The following is an 18,889-nucleotide window of genomic DNA, read 5'->3' as shown; positions in this document are numbered from 1 at the left end:
CAAGGTTTTTTTAAGGCTTCGCTTCAAACCGAGCAACACAAAGAGGTATATATCTTTTTTACTGTCTTTAAAGACAGACATCAGTTTCCATTCATTTCCATATAAATGACAGACTCAGACAAAAGTTTGCTGAAATTCCTTTTTTTTTAATCCCCCCCCCCAGTAAAAAGAAAAAAAGTGCCTGGTAATGCAATATAATTGTATTACCAGGCAATGAAAAGTAACTTATTATTTTGGAGCCAAATAAATTTTGAGTCTGTTAAATGATGCATGATGATGCATCTGATGAAGAGTTGAATAGAATATCAAACAGAAGAACAAACACACCGACACATAACACATGCATATATTTTAGCCACGTTTATGGATTTACTTATATAAAAATATGCGGTACCCATTTAGCTCTCTGAATACATGAACTGTGGGGGAAAAAAAGGAGTAGATATGAGGAAAAACTTTAAGGCTAAAGTCATCTGGGCGACTACCTTTAGAAGCTTCATAGTAGTTTTATAGTAAGCATGCTGTGCCTGTAACTTAGCTGTGTACACACTCAGAGGAGTGACAGCAGTCGGTGTGACCCAGCAGCATTTATTTCCCCTGGCAGCGCTCCCGTTATACAGCCTTACATTAGTCACAGTGAAAACCACTCATTTCTGAATTTAAGTGTCTTGTATGTTTATTTATGAATCTCCAGTGAGACATTCACAACATAATATATGTAGTACTACAGTAAAAATGAGAGACGTCACTCGTACTGTAGTTATGAAATGCGGGTTACTGCTTGCTACATATGCGGTGAACTGACTGAGCTTTGAGTGCCTGGGAACTGAAAGGGGCAGTTTGATAAAGAAAAGTGCAGATATATGCTATTTTATATTTTCAGTATAATAAGCACCCTTTAAATCAGTTTGTTGCCAAGTCTATATCACATTTTCTAGTTTTTTTGGACAATAATTACTGGCTTCTGATGTAAATTTAAAAGAATAAAAACATCCTGATACTTTTAGGTGCTTTCTTCTTCTTGAGAAAGGCGTGGCGTTTCCATCTCTTTCCCATCAGTCACCTCAACCAGGTCAGAGTTGTGATTGGCTGGTGTTCGTCTTTGTATGACACTTTATCAAGGCAGCGACGGCAAAAGCAAAAACATCAACATCCATCTTACATCAGGGAAACAGAAGACCGCATATCCATTTGCTGTCAGAAAGTTTCCCATGTCCCTGGCTTCATCCCATAAATCACAGAGGTTGTGCACAGTAAAGTAGCCTGACATAATAAATTAGCTCTCAAATAAATAGGTTGTTGTAAAGTTTTTAAATATATTATTGTTTTGACTGCAGCTACATTCATTTGGTTAAAGCATTTTTCTTAAGACTGACAGCTAATTAAAAACAGGGACATAAAGGCACCAGCTTTTACAAAAACAAACACAACTACAACAGGAAGTTCTGTGGTTAAATATAGATGTAAATGTAGAACACTTCATTTCATCAACAATAAAACTTCTTTTTGTAGGGAAAAAAAGGACAAAATCAATAATGGTATTGCTTTTTTTTTCAGAAAGAGCTGATCTTTATGAGCACTTGTCTGTACTCTGATGCTGATGCATTAAATGAGATTTGGTTTGTGTGGTTAATATACTTTCAGCAGTTGTATAGCAAACAAGGCACAGCCAATATTCAGTACATTTAAATGTCAAGACTGGCAGGTGCAGCATCAAGCCAGCAGTTCATATGCAGTTATTGAAAACCTTTTATCTTCACAGTTTCAACTTCAAACAACAAGGAAATAATGGCCGGGCTGCTCTTTGACATTTATGTCTCTTGTTTAAAATTGCAATTTTAAATAAAAACACACACACATATATATATATTACATTTGGAAAATCTAACAGAGAGACATATCTGTGCAAAGACAACAGGCAAAGATAAAAATTTTTATGGCAAACTTGGTCTTATATAAATTCTCTTGTCAGTATTAAGTCAGTGAAGCAGCTGCTTAATGCTGGGTAAAAGAAGCTTTATCTGTTTTCAGCAGGGTAAAATTCTCCCGTGGCATTTGGAATAATTGCTATTGGACATTTCAGTTTTGAAAAGAGCACATTTTTAACCACGGTCACAAACGAGCCTCCCTCACAGACACGCTCATCGAACCTCGAATTATGTCATTGCTCTTTGCGTTTTACCCATCTGTGCTATGCAGTTCGGACTGATTTTGGTCAAACACGAGCTGAGGTTAAGGCTGGTTTTAACGCGTTTTTCCCTTTGGCGTCGGTTGCAGAACCAAACTCTGACCACTTCCTTCTCCAGATGGAGGCCTTTGGCTATCCGGGCTATTTCCTGAGAGGATGGCTTACTTTTCTCCACAAAGCTGCGCTCAAGGGCCTCCTTAGCTCCAAGGCTACAGAGTGAAACAAGGGAGAGAGGGGGATTACAAAAAAAGATTATGAGTTCACTTGGTAAATGGCATATTTTGTACGTTTGATCTTTACAGTACACACCTGATAGTTGTTCTCCTTTTTCTCTTCCGTTCATTCATTCCTATTTTGTCATTGTACAAAGCTGCAAGAAACAACAGTAGGTTCTGTAAGGACATCAGGATACATCTTTCTGGCTGATTGCTAGTGTAACCTATAGCTTTCCCTAGACTGATTCAGTGTGTCACCACATCACATATCATTATATGACCTTGGGAATAGTATTTTTAAGAATAATCAACAATTTCTCAGACCGTTCTCACCCCCGGCCTGGGGTTTGGGTGATCATAAAATAAATCTGGTGTTGAGGAGGCCACTAATATGACAGAAAAACACTTCTTTGACACACAGGGTGCATCTGTTTATTTGAATTGCTTTTTCTTTGTTGTAGTCTCGAAAGTTGTAGCTCTTTACACCTAAGTAATCAGAAGAAATCTGAGACTAGAAAGTCAATCTAAGTATCATGTGATGAGCATCAAAAGCGGTTAATTTGAAAAGGATGTAAGACTAAAGTGTTGGCAAACACTGTCCAAGATGAGGCACAGCTAATTAGATCTTAGTAATCATCCAAGAATGCATTACTTTCAAATATTTTTTTTTAAAAGACACTAAAAGAGACTGAATCAAAAGGATAAATTTTACCTTGCTGAATAGATAAATATTACCCTCAAATAAATACTCTCAAAGGGTTGTGAGTTGAGTGGATACGTGTGACTCACCACCCGCCAGCTCAGCTTCATCAAGCCATTTAGCCAGAATGGCCTTGAGTTTGCAGGCGTTCTTAAAGCTCAGCTGCAAATTTTCAAAGCGGCAGATCGTGGTCTGGCTGAACTCTGAACCATGCACGGCAGCGAGCGCCTCCCCTACATTAGTCTGAGTGTACCCTGCGGGTCAAAATGAAACAGAAATACTTTATAAAATACACGCAGCACAGAGGGAAAAAAGACAAAACCATCTGTGGTGAAGCATCTCATTGCTGCAGCTGAACAGTGAGATAAATTTGTATTAATCATACCGAGTTTGATCCTCCGTATTTTGAAGTCATTTGCAAACATCTCCAACTCTCGTATCTGCGGTGAATCCATGGCAGGCGCGTCCTCTGGGTCCCGCATACTCTTCCTTTGGCCGTCACTTTTTATCTCTCCGCTTGGGCCCCCTGGGGCCTCATCAGTTGAAAGAAGGGCCGGGGGCAGTGAAGAGAAACCGTGGCTTAATGCACAAGAGCCGCTACTTAGGCCATGATCCGGAAACTTGTACAAGCAAGAAGTAAGAGATCCTAGCAAAACAGAGAGTGGCAGAGAGCAGAAAGAGAGGGGAAATTTGTTGGTTGGGAACAATGGAACAGCTGGGACCTGGAAATTAATATTTTAATATGAGTTTTTTTCAATCTTTTTGCTATGATAGACAATATTGGATAACAGTAACACTTTGAAAAAATGGAGGTTTAAATGTAATCAGAACATTTTCCTTCTTTAAATAAAAAGTCTTCATAGTGTGAAGCACCGTGTAGATCATGTATATCTTCTCTTAACCTCTCCAGTGAAACATCATTGAAGTTGCCCTTATTAGTACATCTGCAGACTGGCAGGCACAAACAGTTTTATGTCAGTGCATATTTGTGGTGTATGGAATAAAAGTAAAGGTTTCTTTTTGAAGTCCGACACTTGGTTGGCATGATGACACCTGAGCCAGTTCCATTTACTGATAAAAGCTGTAAGATTTCTTTTTAAAAATGAAAAAACCCTCCTATGTGACATGAGTGCTTAAATAAGTGAATGTGTTTTCAGGGGCTTGGTGAATAGATATTCTTTTAACTGTCACTTAAAACAATATATTGCAGTGTAGCCATAATTTAACGAACTCGTCTTTCCGCAGTCCCTTCGTCCTTGGCTTTAGTGTTGCAGCACAAAGCTGGCTTTCCTATTTTAAAGGCTCATTGCTCAGTTGTGAGCAAACATCTCACAACCATCAGAAAACAGGTTTGTATTTACTTGTGTTACAATTTCCAAGATGATTCATTATTGCTACAGGTGACTGTTAGTGTTAAGTGGTAAGCTGGAGTGGAGCTCTTGCTGCTAATCACTAATGACAGATTAATGACAGATGACTGCCACGGTACCACATGGGTGGATGACTAATTGTAATTTCTAATGTGATTCTGTCCTTTGCGTCACAAATCTGCACAGCTGCAGAGAAAAGAAAACAACCACTAATTAACAGCACTAAAAATATGTCAGTCTGCGTGTCGCATTTATCTTAGTTAGGCATGTGCAAAACAGGACAGTCTTTGCTCATGAGGGACACTGTTTTCCATAGCTGCTATCCATATTGCTGGTAATGTAACTGAGCAATGCAACACTCCCCTCTTGTGTTACTGCAGTTGTAGTGCAAACTAACTATTTTTAGACAATAATAGGATCTAATATAATAAAGTTCAGTTGGCAAGTCTCAGTTAGTTTATAATATTGGTACCCTTAGTATCCTTTTTCTTTTCATGTAAACTAAATGGTAAAATATTTCTTGATAGTGAACGTTCACTCGGCTGACGATTTATTGGGTACACTTATTGTGAGTCTAATACATCCTTGCAACAAATCCTCGGCTTTGTGAAGAGTACCGTTTCGCTTTGATTTAAACTGTTTCAGAGGTGCTGATTTAAATTTCGGATCTTTTTGGTGTTATTGCATGCCAAATATATTTTGTTGTGAAAGCTAAGTAAGCAAGGTGCTTTTAGTATTTTTACCTACCCCATTAAAATTACCCAAGGTAGGCTAAAATGATTTATTAATGTGAAATTGAATCTCTAAATAAACATATTTGTGGTCCTTTGGCTAAACTATTCGTCAACTTTGAGCAACACTTCTTCTCTTTTTCTGTTCATCCAGTAAGGATGAGCTGCCGCTACTTTCCTAAGTAGCACATAGCAACATCTTTTCTTTTCAACCTGACATGACACACTGAAACAAAAGCTTGTACAGAAGCTCAGATTTTAGCTCAGCTAAAATGTTGCCTGACAACAGCAGTGGTTGAGCCATTTTGGACTAGATAGAATTCACTAACCGAAATACTGACAACAGTTACAGCTGTCACGAGCCCTGTGCATGAAGTGGTGGCGAAAATAACAGCACCATCGACCCATTGCATTGTTCAGCTGGATCTATATATCAGCTGGAGAGCAGTATGGCAGATTCTTCCCCAAAACTGTATGCATCAGTGATCTTCTCTTGTACCGAAGGTGTCAGGCAGAGGTTGGAGTTCCTCTCTCTGTTGAAATTACTTCTTTAGGCTGCATGTACAGTACGTGTCTACATTTGTAGCTGTAGCCTTTAGATTTCAGAGCTTTTTCCACCTAACTGCAGACGCCTGTTAAAATCAGCATCCCAAAAGCGAGTGCTCTGTGCACAGTATGCACCGTGCAGTTGTTTAGCATTGGTAAGAGGGCGTTTGGGGCTAATACTATATCCCTGAGAACAAAAACAGTTTTTGGATTATTCAGCTGGAGGCATCCTGTTTTCCCCACTGAGCTGGCAAAAGGGAGAGGAATCTTCGTTGTATCACCCTGATGTATGCACTGATGTTCTCTGGGGAGCTTACATGCAGCTATGCTGCAGTGAACACAGCCGTTATTTGTGTGGCAGGGAGGCAGACTGGGCAGCAAGCCCTGGTCATAGCACATGTGGGCTTACTGACTTTGTGAAAGCACCTCACAAGCCTTTGTGTACATGGGCTTGGACCTTCCAGCAGCTATACATGTGCACCATCCAAAAAGCTTCAACAGATTTAAGCTAAATGTGGACAGAAAGCAAACAAACACTGATTTGATGCTGTATTAAAAGCTGCTTCAGCAATGTTTTGTACTCTGAACAAGCTGGAATCCCAGAGTTGCCTTTTAGTCAAATGCAATTTAATAAAGTTCTGTCTTGGAAAACAGTTAACTGTTTAAGCATCTAGCGTATAGCGACCAACCTTAGCTTCTGAAGCTCTGTTTTAGTGCTCTATTCGCTTTTATTTCATCTCTCTTTTGATTTAAAACCAGCCGCAGTGAGGGAATTCTGGGACTTTAGTTTTTAAATGTGCTATTTGCTGCTGGGCAGGGGGTGTACTGTGGGTGTACCAGAGTGCTGTTGCTGAAAAATGTCACCATTTGCAGCTGAACACGAGGTTGATGAGGTGAAAGAGACCAACTGAGGGGAACTGCAGAGTTGATAAATCACTGTGGGTTTGTAGGGCAGCACCTTTCACATCACACTTATTTGATCCACTGTTAATATAAAAATGGATTAATGCAGCTTTAAAAAATGAAAGAGGCTTTTTTTTCTTTCCTCTGACCTCAGCTATCATAATTCAGGACTCCCGTTTAATGACATTAACTTTTATCTCTCTCTTCTTAACTTAAATATGTCCTTCTGCTGTCGAACGCTTTCAGCTAGTCTCATTTTATGATTCAGCCGGATTTTTCACCATCAATTTCACCGCACACATGAGATTTTTTTTTCCTCGTTTCTGCCTGGCATTGCATTCCTCTTTTCAAGCGATACAGCCTCCCTTTTTTTATCATCCCACATAATTTATGTCACCTCATGTCAGTCTTGTCAAACATTGCTGTCAGAAGCTTGACACCAGTCTCAGACAAGCTTACAGCTGTATTTTTTAAGCTGTCAGTCAGACATTTGATCATTTAGCAGTCGAGGAACGGACATCATTAAGGTGACAAATTACCTCCTGGTGGTAATAAGTGTGGGCACCTGCTGTTTAATTAATCCTAATGTACATCAGTGCAGCCTTTGACACCATAGTTCATATAATTTTTGTGAGGCCGTTTGCAGAAGTGGGCCGATGCCACTGGGTCTCTGCCCAGGTGGTTAAAATCCAAGCAGATAAGTCTGTAAAAAGAAACTTCTTTATTTCTTCTGCAAAACTTCTGGGTTCATTTAGGGTCGAGTTCTTTTTTTTGTACTCTCACATGGTTATATGATATAAAATAATTCACTTATACTTAGTCTAACTAAAAAAATGCATCAAATGTGATATGCTTTTCTCTTTTTATCGGCTTAAGACTTTGAAGGGTTGTTTATGTTCTTATTGTTTCTGTGTCCTTTTTCATTATTTCATATTATTCAAAAGAATCAGCATGCAGGACCTAAAGTCTGAAAGAGTGAAACTTCGATAAGGTGTCGTGTTTCTTGAGGTCTGTGCTCATGTCTGGAATACAGAAACGGCAGGACTCTTTAAAATTTGGTTGGTTTACAATATCAGTTTGGCATGTTTTATATGATAAAATGCTACAAGCTAATAAAGGCTATAAGAACAGTATGCATTGAGGGAAATTGTGGTTTTTTTTGTTAAAGATAACTGCTATTAACTACAGTTATTAATTACACTCATGAAAAATGGCAGTTTTTCTGAGGTTTAATCACGACTAATTAGAATCCTATCCACCACAATTGTAGCAACAATCGTGACAGTGTGTAACTCCCACTCCTGACAGCAGGACAGGGAATTGGCGAGTCATCTTTGACAGATGCGCTTAACAAGTGCTCTAAAAAGCTCAAGTAAGTGCGCTAAAGAGTCCATGCGAGGTAATCAAGGTTGAAATTGAGTTTAACTGGCAGCAGATTTAAAATTAAATGGAACATAAACACATTTTCTGCTCAATTTACTGTGTTTAACTACAGGCAAGGAGAGGGAAGGAGCAAGCGTGCGTGCGTGTGTGTGTCTGATCTTTACCTTGCAATGCGTTTGCACCGCTCACCATGTTAGGGTGAGGGACACCACAGGTCTGCAAGATACGAGTCTGAGAAATACTGGCAGAGAGCATCTCCTGTGCTGCAGAGAGAGAGAGAGAGACAGAGGCCTTTATTATCGACACCACCATCGCCATTACTGTATAGTGTAATTGTCACTGCCTGCACTATACTCGTCATCATCTATACCTCTATGATAGCCATCGCTGTTAGTGTGACATTGTAATTTCAGCCTTGCTATAATCAGCATGAGTCCTGCTTTTCAGTGTCACCCTTCAATACGACAGCTGACTTTTTCCTTCAGAAACTTGCCTAAAAGTCTGGACTCTGCCGATTTATCCGCACCTTACACTTTGTGAGCGTGTCTTCCGTTAGCCACACCTGTCGTTTCTAAATGCTAAATGCATGGCAGCACTTTCAGTACGCAGATCGTGACTACATAATGCCCACACATGACTGAAACGGAATAATTTTGCAAATTTGAGGCTCGATTTCAGTGCTTCCAAAACCTGGCATAGTTAGAATCGATTGTCATTGTCCTCATCATCATAACCAACAGTACAGATCAATACTGCTCCCTCCCCCATGAGTCTTCATCAGCTTCAGTTTTTTTTGTTTTTAGTGTTGGCTTTGGAAATGCTGCAAAATAACATTGCCATCAGAAAAAAATGTGAATCTAGTGCTGTAAAAATGATGAGATATCATTAAAGACAATGCTACAATTTATCTTCAACCACAAACCCACACAGTATAAAATGGAGAGATGAAGAGTAAAAATCAAGGTTATATTAAATATCATATATTAAACACAGGCCATCCACTATTTGATCAAGCTGGTGCTTAATACATACAAAACACATTGATAGATTTTATTGACCAACTCAACTCGTGGTTTGCCTTTTTATTTTTCACAAATTCTTCTTCCCCAGCACCATCTCTGCTTACCTGCCATCATGCCATAGGTGGCCTGCTGGTTTGTGTAGTGACAGGGGGTGACTGGATAATGTAAGCTTGCGGGGGTGTTGCTGAGAGCATTGCCCAGGGAGGAAGTCGGGAGGTGCATGTGGGAACGCTTGGAGGGCTGACCCAGGGACAGCCCAGATGACACTGACAGAGACAAACAAAGACATTTTTTAAAGTCAGGATCTGATCCGTGTGCAGTTCAATTTTAAAGCATGCCCAGACAAGTAAAGCGTCTTTCTTTAACATCTTTAAGTTTGATTTCATATCAAGTGGAAGCATTTTAATGACTTGCCTACTGCGGGATGTAGATGTGCACTGACAACCCTTTTCTCATCACATCACATATGGAGTCAGTAACTTTGGCTAGTTTTCAGTGAGTTCTTTTCTTTCCTTTCTTTCCTTTAATTAGACACTAAAAGGAAATCACTTACTATTAGATGCTGATAAAATAACCTTGCATAACTTTCTAAAGCACAAACTTAAATTAGTCTGTTAGGAAGAGTGGCAGAACAAAGAGCACACATCAGTGATAACCTTTCTTTAAAACTACTGCTTTACGTGCCGCTGTGAATCTAAGTGTGAGGAGGCTTGTTGTTTGTCTTCTCTCGCTGCTTTTCTTGTCTGTCCTTGCCACTGGTTGTAGCAGATGGCTCCCCTCCTCGAGTCTGGTGCTGCCCGGGGGTTCTTGTTGTTCCTGTTGGGGACTTTTTCCTTTTCTTTTTCCTTCCCACTGTAGCCAAGTACTCACTCAAAGGGATTTGTTGGGTTTCTCTCTGTATTGTTGTAAAGTGATTACCTTAGAATATGGAGCACCCTGAAATGACTTTTATTGTGAACTGGCACTCCATAAATAAAACCGAATTAAATGAAGTGTATTTAAAAGAATCAAAAATAGTATTGCCTTCTAATTAAATAATTATTCATGTATTCTGCTTCTTATGCAGTTTGGAGTTCACTCCAAGCTTTAATGAATGCTTAGCGGTATTATTAGGATGCGCTCTTGAATTCGGTCTCGAACATAAATGATAACACTGTACAGCTGAGAAGAATCAAAGCCTTGTTTATGAGTTTTCCTCCTCCTGTTATGACTTGGTTTTATTAGCATTCTATGACCATATTTCAAGCCATTCATAGAGACACCAGAAGACAAGGCAGGTCAATGTGTTGCAGCCTCAAAATCTCACAAGTACTTGGTAGAAAAAATTATATATATATTTTTTTCACAATATGTTTACTCTGCTGTTATATAAATGGTTGAATCATGTTTTGCATGATCTAATCCTGTCTATTCTTAGCTATAACAATCAGGAGGCTTTAAGACCCCTGGAAGTTTTCTCCACAACACTTCATTGTGGAAAAAAAAAAGAAGACCTTGGGGAGTTTATCATACTGATAACATATCCTCAAAGCAATTATCCACTGAGTAGAGACAGCTGGGCCAAACTATGTAGCTGATTAGATACATTTACATAATTTCGATTAGATTTGAATAAATGTATTTTTTAATTCAATCCATTTTCCCTGTCGCCTAGATGCAGCCTTATCGGGGCACAGTTGTATTCTGCGCCTTGATAAGGGTGATCTATGGTACGACTGCACACAGTTAGGTCATCCCTACATTTCTATGCATGTATAATCTGTCACAAATGAATCCTTCCAGGATGCGTTCATGTACAGTTTAATCGCAGTGGAGAATGCCATATTACTGAATCTTCTCCTAAAAGACTGTAACAGGCCTCTCTGGTGGCCCATCTTCCTAAAGCACAGATTAAGTTTTATGACATGATGATGATAGTTTAAATCAATGAGACGCACACACACAAAAAAAATTCCACTTTGCAAAACAAACAAAGAAAACAATTTTAACAAGTTTTACAAGATAACAGAATATGTTTGCTTTACCTGCAGCGACCATGCTTTGAGCATGGGATGTGGTTGGCAGGCAGTCAGTGGTAGAGCCATGGTGCATAATGATAGGCAGGGGTGAATCTCCCGTCAGTGAGGCAAAGGAGTCACTACCAAATGCCTGACAGGCCATTTTTTCCTGCCCTCTCTTTAATGGCGATCCGCTGAAGTTCAACACAGCTCCTCGATTGGTTTCTTGTCTTCGCTTCTCTGTCTCTTTCTTTATTTTGCTTTATTTCCCATTGTTGCTTTGCTTGCCCTTTGCCTTCTCTATTTGTTTCCTTACCTTCCTCTCGCGCGACTTGTTATGGATACTTTGTCTTGCCTTCTGCCTTTCGTCTTGTCTTCTTTGGCCTTCTATAGTTCTGCTTTGTCTTTTTCTAGCTGCGTTCTAGTCTTCTTTCACCTCATGTATCGCCTCCTTGTCTTATCCTCTTTCACTCGGGCTCATTCAAGCATACTTCTCCCCTGAGTCCCTTGGGAATATTCAGGTAGAAAACTGTGATAGGTTTCCTTTTTTTTTTTTCTTAGAGAAGTGGATGTCAGCAGTTCATCCAGAACACTTCACAGTTTTAGTCACAACTCTACCCTCAGCCAAAACTCTTGAAGATGAATATTCAGGAGCTTCAAGCTCAAGATAAATCACTGGTACATTTTCTGAAATGTGTTTCTCAGCTACACAGATTTCCCTCATTAAGGCTTCTCCTTGTCTTTTCTCACTGTTATAGTTGCAGGTAAGCCGGCGTCTGTCATACCCTCGGCATTTTTCTGTCCTTGTCTACTGCAGGTATTTATATCCAACCTACAACTAACCGCCCACTCTCAACCTATGAGATTCCCTATTTCCCATCGAGCTCCTCACCCCCACCTTCCAATTCCATGTCAGTGCTGTAATTGCTTGTGTTTGTACTTACCTGTGTTCTTCTCATCCTGTTTTCAAATCCAGGATTAGGGTACAGAGCGGCTGAGAAACCCGATCCTCTCCTCTCCTCTTCCTCGCTTTCTCTCTCCCTGTGTCTCTTCCTGATTACGGGATTGTGAGGAAGCAATGAGAAAATAAAGTGAAAACATAAAATGCTCATTAAAATAAAATTTAAAAAAACAACGAAAAAAATAACAGATAGAAAAGATTCACATGGAGCACCAAGAAATACAACCTAGAACTATGAACTGTGCTGCAGCATCTTTCAGCTGTAAATTGATTTTTTTTAAGCTTCACCCAGGTTATCACGGAGGTCGGCAATGCTGCTTCCACTCTATTTACTGCTGATCTCTCAGAAACAAAAACTCTCATGTACCATCATCTCAGCATTAGTGAAAGAAAAGGCAGCTATTGTGTCAGGATGATGTCTATATTGTGTTGGATGCAGAGTGCTCCAGGTAAAGACAATAGGACTCAACAGGATGGACAGAAGTTAATCTGAAGAGTGTGGCCACCATGTGCACTTTGTTGTGTCTGTACTTGTGTTTATCCTCAGCTCTGCTTCACTATTGTTGATATAGGTGGGCAGCAGGTGGAAAATAGCTTGTGGGTGGCAGGCACGATTCAGCTTGCCTAAGCACAGTGTAAATTTGGACTGGATGCACTGAGCACATCGGACAATGTCTTGGCTTGACGTGGATTTTAAACCTAAAGTTGTGAGCTTGTTTATTCACAGTGTCATTACAATAGAGAAAAAAGGAATGAAAATTGTTTCTGCCTTTTGATGGTTTGGTGACTTTGCTTTGCTCCATTTTCTCGTAAAAGTACTAAATAGGTTTTAAAAGTAATTACCTCAAAGGCAATAAAATCATAGTCTAAGCCCAAACTCTGATAGCATGAAGTTACTTTATCCACCTTCCCTTCAATATGCAATCTTTCATGGACTGATTAAGCAAAACGCAACAAGACTGAGCACTGGAAAAATGAAAGTCTTTGTGACAAATAGCTATGCAAATGAAAATGGACTTTGACAAATCTCATTCCACAAGTTTCAGATTTGAAACAGAAAACAAGTCCACAAAATTACTAAGACAACTGAATGTAATGGTGTGTGACAACAGAAAAAAAAAGTTTCACCAGCAACAATATCATTCTCAAAATACTTTTCATAGTCTTTCATTCCTGCCAACAACTCCCACTCAGGCAGAAGACCATCTTCCCAGCTGGTGAAAGCAGGCCTATTTTCACACAGAGAGATTCAACCACCTCTGTTTTAAAGCAATCTCCGTGTTAGTGTGAAAAACAAGTCTCCAACAATTCAGACTGCCCTGATAAAAGTCAGTCCAATAAGTCTTAGTAACTGCTAAATAGTAAATGATGCTCAATAATAATGAATGGCAACGTAGAAATAGAAGTTATTTTATGTTTGACTTGTGGGTTGTGCCTAACCTGCTCAGTATCTGTGTGGGTAGATAGTAAATGCAGTCATACAATCATAAGATGAGACAGTGAAAGTTTATATGTTTAAAATAATACCTTTGACTTCTAGATTTAAGTTATTGATCAGACATGGTGTAGGCAAGGTGTTTGCCTTTGATATGCATATGGTACATTGTGACTGTAAATGGCAATTGACATTTGATAAGCACATAAAAGAATGCATTGTTGAAAATTACAGATATACCCCAATTCTCGGCATATTGGAAATATCGTAAATGCCATAATTGAATGGATTTGCATGTTTTAAAATAAAGGTAAATGCCAGCTTCAAAGGACTTTGATCAAACCTGGGCAGTCTGAATGTGGTTTTAGACAAGTACAAAAAAAATCAAAGGATGAGGGAGCGAAAAAAGGAAAGCTTTCCCACACACCCACACACCCACAGACACACGCAAGCACACATACATATGCACATAAAGAACCTAAACTTAATTAGTGAAAAGACCCTGAGTCAAATGGGTACTCTTAAAGCACCTGTTCTAGATCCCCCTCCTCCTTCCCCTTCATACACACACATACACACACACACACACACACCACAGAAAATATAATTTTTAAATGTTCACAGGCAGACTATTACCCTAACCTCTTAACAGATGGTAAAAAATGTAAGCGATAACAAATTTAAATACAAATATTCCTCCACCACACACATGCAAACACACACACACACACACACACACACACACAGACACACACACACACACACACACAGACACACACACACACACACACACAGCAAAGACCATTGATCCACCCGTGGATGCAGTGGGAACAGTGCAAGGTGACACATTCTCACAGGTATCACATCCATATACATGCCGTGTACCAGGTGTGTTCGCCAGTGTCTGTGTGCACGGGAACAACAGAGCGTGCTGCAAATGAGCTGGCACATTTCGGGTGGTTTATTCTGACGTGTAATAAACTTGCCTTTGTGCGTGTGCGGGTGTGCATGTGCAAGCTTCGGCAAAATGACACGACCCTTCTCACCACATAAACAAAGTACAGCATCGCATTTTGTATAAAACTTAATTGCCTGCTCATTAGCAGCTTTTTGTGTTTGAGTCTGTGCATCTCCGTGTAGTAAATTACACTGAATGATGTTAGCAAGACATGAGAATAATATGCTACGAGGCAAGTACTCCTGGTGACCACAAATACATCATGTGCAGAAGAATAGAAAACGAAGTACAGTACATACAGTACTATTTATAATGTCCTTCCTCTGAAAAGTGAATACGGAGGACATTGCTGAGAGAGTCACTCAGCAACACTAATATAAAAACTATATTTGGTTTTAAAAATGTATAATATTTCAATACTCCATCCATTTTCCTACACTTCCACTTTCTTCCTTCCCTCACCCCCAACCGTGGTGGATGGCTGCCTCCTCCTTGAGCCTGATTCTGATGGAGGTTTTTTCCTGTTAACAAGGAGTTTTTCCTTCCCACTGTCACCAAGTGCTTGCTCAAAGAGGTTCGTTTGATTGTTTGAGTTTTCTCTGTATCATGATAGGTTTTTAAATCATAATTTTAAATAAAACCTTAAAATTAGTGCTGTCAGTGTTAATCTCATTAAATTGACGTTAACGCTGTAGCCGCATTAAGGTGGCAAATCTCTGTTTGCGAGTTAGCGCGGATCCTCCCGTGTGTGGGGCTGCAGGGCGTCAACACGTTAGCGCGGTTAGCTCATTAACACTGACAGCACTACTCAAGGCACTATAACAAAGTGCCTTGAGACGACTGCTGTCGTCATTTGACTATGAATAAAACTGAATTGAACCTAATCATGCCAGGGCCCAGGGGCGTAATTTTCAGGGGGGTTAGAGGGGTTATGACCCCCCCAATAATCAGACCCAACCAATATAAGCCCCCCAATAAAAAAGGCTGTTGATTTTCTTTACTCGTTTCAGGTATTACCAGCAAAATAGTTGCATGTTTAATCAACTGGGAATTTACCCAGATTTATTTATTTATTTAGACAGAGATCTTGACCCCCCCAATGTTCAGCACAAAGTTACGCCGATGCCAGGGCCCCAACTGGGACAGGTTGCAAGCCTTTCTCGTCAACACAGAAAGACATTCACTATGACTAATTTAGAATTGCCACTTAACCAAACATCCATGTCTCTGGACTATGGAAATAACCCATGGAGCGCATGAAGACTCCACATAGGGAGTCCCATCCAGCCAGTGGATTTGAACCCAAGACCTTCTTGGTGTAAGGTGACAATTCTAACCACATTATCATTGTGACACCTCTATTTCAATAATCTCAGAATAAAATTAACTGCAATTTAACAATTCAATTATTCATTTTTAATTATAAGATAAGATAAGATAAGATAAGATAATTCTTTATTGTCATTGCACAGTCATACATAGTACAGTAGTACAATGAAATTGGAAAAACTGTCCTACGTCGGCACTACATATAACACAACACGACACGATATGACACATCACAACGCAACACAAACAACACAACACAGTATATTAACTTAGAAATAAAAAAGAAGAATAAGTGTTATGTGTATTGCACACTGTTATTATTGCACATTAATTATTATTGCACCTTGTTATAAATATAAATATTATTATTGTTATTGTTTTAAACATTGTTACCTCCCCCTAAAAAAAGGCCAGGCAGGTAGCCAATCAGGTCAGCTATTTGCATTGATTAGGGCTATTGCCCTGTTGTAAAAGCTGTCCTTGAGTCTGTTTGTTCGGGACCTCAGCAGCCTGAACCTCCTGCCAGACGGCAGCAGCTTAAACACCCGATGTCCTGGGTGTGTACAGTCCCGTAGGATGCTGCGTGCCCTCTTGAGACAGCGAGTGCTGTACAGGTCCTTCAGGGAGGGAAGAGGATGTCCAATGATTTTTTGGGCCATATTGATGACCCTCTGGAGTGCCTTTCTGTGTGCTGTGGTGCAGCTGGAGAACCATACACCGATGCAATATGTCAGCACACTTTCAATGGAGCAGCGGTTATTACTGCAATTCTGTGCTATAGTCCAACTTTGTAAGGTTTTTAGTTCACAAAGAATGTGATGGTTGAGTGTCGGTGCATAAATGATCTTTTAATAATACATTCTGAACTTTGCACACCGACCCTGCCCCTCATTGTTCAAACAATCGCCAGCACCAGTGTTCTCGTTTTCCAGAACCACATAAATATTAAACTGCATTTTGTAAGAACATGCCCATCTTTCTCCAGTCAACCATGAGAGAGGTGAGGAGGGTGAGGTGAGGAGCTTGGATAGAAAAAAAAACAACTTTCTTCTTGTTTTTGAATTTCTGTGTTCATTAATTATGCAGGGATGAACACTGAGTGAGGTTTGTCGGATGCTTGAATACATCATGGCGGAGGTCAGCTCTGCTGATGAATATCAAGCAAACCTTATGCACCACTCCGACCACCATCTGCCCAGAGCTGGGTCTGACTCACAAACCGCTGCACAAACACCGGTCAAACGCATTCAGGAGGGCTAATTTCATCAACATATTCAAAAAACCCTCTATTCAAACAGCAAAGGTTAACTGTGTATTTGAGGAAACTAGAGCGGGTCCTGAATCTGCTCTCCTAGTCTCTCCCAGATTACTATCTCTCTTCATTAAGTAAATGTCAGCTTCAAATATGTGCTAGTTCAACGACAGTACTCCCAACTTCTTTTTACAGCTCTCTGCTTTAGTAAAAAGAAAAAAGGATCACTTCACTGTGGTTTCTCTCATCATCTTCAGACTGTGTTTCTCTGCATGTGTCTGATTTTGTTTCTTATTTAAAACCAGGTGGATGAATACAAAGTGAAATGACAGCTCCGTTATACAGAAAATTGAGCAGAGCAGAGGACGTTTTTGATGCCTTCTGCAAATGAGTTTATTTGTTAATGCAATCCAAGAAGAAGTATGAAGAGCTTTCAACCATACGGCATCCTCATTAACCTAAACTTTAGCCTGATTAAAATAAGCAAAACGGCAAGCATTTTAAATTGGCAGTTAACCTTTAAGTAACATTAAGTTCTTCAAGTCTTATCTCCTCAGTAAATGAAAGGCTCCATATGCTGTAACAGAATTAATCAAAAGCTTAAAAATTGTCCTTGAAAACAGCACCATACGAGTGCTTACCGGCATCTGGTAACAATAATGCTCTGCAAAGACTCAGTAGGCACTGCAATACTGTAAAGAAAGAAGCCAGATTATGGCACAAACCTCCTGTGAAACTCCAGCTGTCCATGTCCCTTGAACCCAAAAGCCACATTTCATCCACTGAGCCTCTGCCCTGAGCACACACTGTCCCTGTATTCCTTCTGAAAAACACACAAACATTATTGGACTTGCTAAATATATTTATTGCACAGCATGCTGAATGTTTAAAGAGACTTTTATTTTACAATCCATATACAATTGTGGCACCGGACGAGTTTCGCCCTCAGTCTTTACATAGTAAACACGACTAACAGTGCTGCTGCTGCTGCACACTGCTCTTTGTGGCTCTGTTCTTGTCATTCTTCTCCTCTGCTCTTTGCAGTGCTCACAGTTTGAAGGACAAATCAACTGAATGCCGCAGAGGGATAAGTAAAACTAACAGAGAGATAACTCTGTTGAAAACCACTGACAGGAATAAAGAAGAGAGAACAGAAGCACAGTTTGACAGAGCAGATTATAGAATAATAATAAAACTGACAGCTGTATGGGGGGTTGACACTGCTTTACATTCAAGAAATATGTGAAAGTAACACTCATCTAGCAGTGAGGTGTCATTTTAATGCCTATGAAATCTGTTGTATCAGGCTGCGGTGTGCTCGCCTTGTTTTACAGCGTGAAAAATAAAAACTGTCTCACCACATAAAGGTCAACATTTGCCTTTATGTGCTCTGCATGAGCAGTACTTTAAAACTTAGCCTGTCTCTGATGCCTCATGTTATCTTGTCTTGAGGCCATGATCTAAAAACTTTCTTATAGATCTGTGGTAAATGGGAGCATTAAGAGGGGAACAAAAGAATTAGGAGGAGGGAGGGAAAATAACATAAGGAGATGTGCAGTACCTGAGGCGTACGTGTACACTTGCTTGCAGCGCAATCAGCCTTATTCAAGCCAGGGCTCTGCACGTGGAACGAAAAATGAGAAAAAGAAACAAACTAGAAAAAAAAATTATACAGGATGGATAGGCAGTAGCTAGGCAACAGGCATCGAGGCAGGGCAGTTTACTCTTCTGCCCCGTAAGTCTACAGGCTTTATGAGTTTCCATTTATCCCTTCATTTGCTGAAAAAGGGCTGTGCCCTGTAGGTGTCCACAAATGAAAGCCGCTAGGGAGAGAAACCCATTTTTTCTGCATGTCATGCTCAGTTACTGTTATTAGTGAACCTATGAGGTGGAATAAAT

The 18,889-nt window shown here is 39.9% G+C and overlaps 1 protein-coding gene across 2 annotated transcripts; it reads right to left on the bottom strand.

Moving 5' to 3' along the window:
• Nucleotides 1–13: 13 nt before the first annotated feature.
• Nucleotides 14–17,806, bottom strand: pou1f1 (POU class 1 homeobox 1). 2 transcript variants are annotated; one of them, XM_019352660.2, is made up of 8 exons: nt 17,716–17,806; nt 12,000–12,108; nt 9,163–9,324; nt 8,201–8,299; nt 3,489–3,749; nt 3,193–3,357; nt 2,498–2,558; nt 2,157–2,397 (listed from the first exon to the last, which is right to left on the bottom strand). In XM_019352660.2, the coding sequence occupies exons 3-8, from the start codon at nt 9,278–9,280 to the stop codon at nt 2,157–2,159; spliced, it is 945 nt and encodes a 314-aa protein (XP_019208205.1). In that variant the 5' UTR covers nt 9,281–9,324; nt 12,000–12,108; nt 17,716–17,806. The 2 variants fall into 2 exon arrangements, with proteins under 2 accessions (XP_019208206.1, XP_019208205.1); XM_019352661.2 differs by lacking the exons at nt 12,000–12,108; nt 17,716–17,806 and adding an exon at nt 11,083–11,218 and having other exon boundaries at nt 14–2,397.
• Nucleotides 17,807–18,889: the final 1,083 nt, after the last annotated feature.

This window comes from Oreochromis niloticus, linkage group LG16 (assembly GCF_001858045.2).
Source record: "Oreochromis niloticus isolate F11D_XX linkage group LG16, O_niloticus_UMD_NMBU, whole genome shotgun sequence".
In the NCBI taxonomy this organism is placed as follows: domain Eukaryota; kingdom Metazoa; phylum Chordata; class Actinopteri; order Cichliformes; family Cichlidae; genus Oreochromis; species Oreochromis niloticus.
Note: the sequence above shows the minus strand (reverse complement) of the source record. Positions and strands in the feature narration are given on the sequence as shown.

Excerpts from the sequence above, each read along its gene's own strand:
- pou1f1 (XM_019352661.2), bottom strand. The coding sequence starts at position 11,218 with ATGGCCTGTCAGGCATTTGGTAGTGACTCCTTTGCCTCACTGACGGGA. Across the intron at positions 2,559-3,192 it reads TGAAGCTGAGCTGGCGGGTG|CTTTGTACAATGACAAAATA; the intron begins GTGAGTCACACG and ends TGTTTCTTGCAG. Across the intron at positions 2,398-2,497 it reads AAAAGGAGAACAACTATCAG|CCTTGGAGCTAAGGAGGCCC; the intron begins GTGTGTACTGTA and ends TTCACTCTGTAG.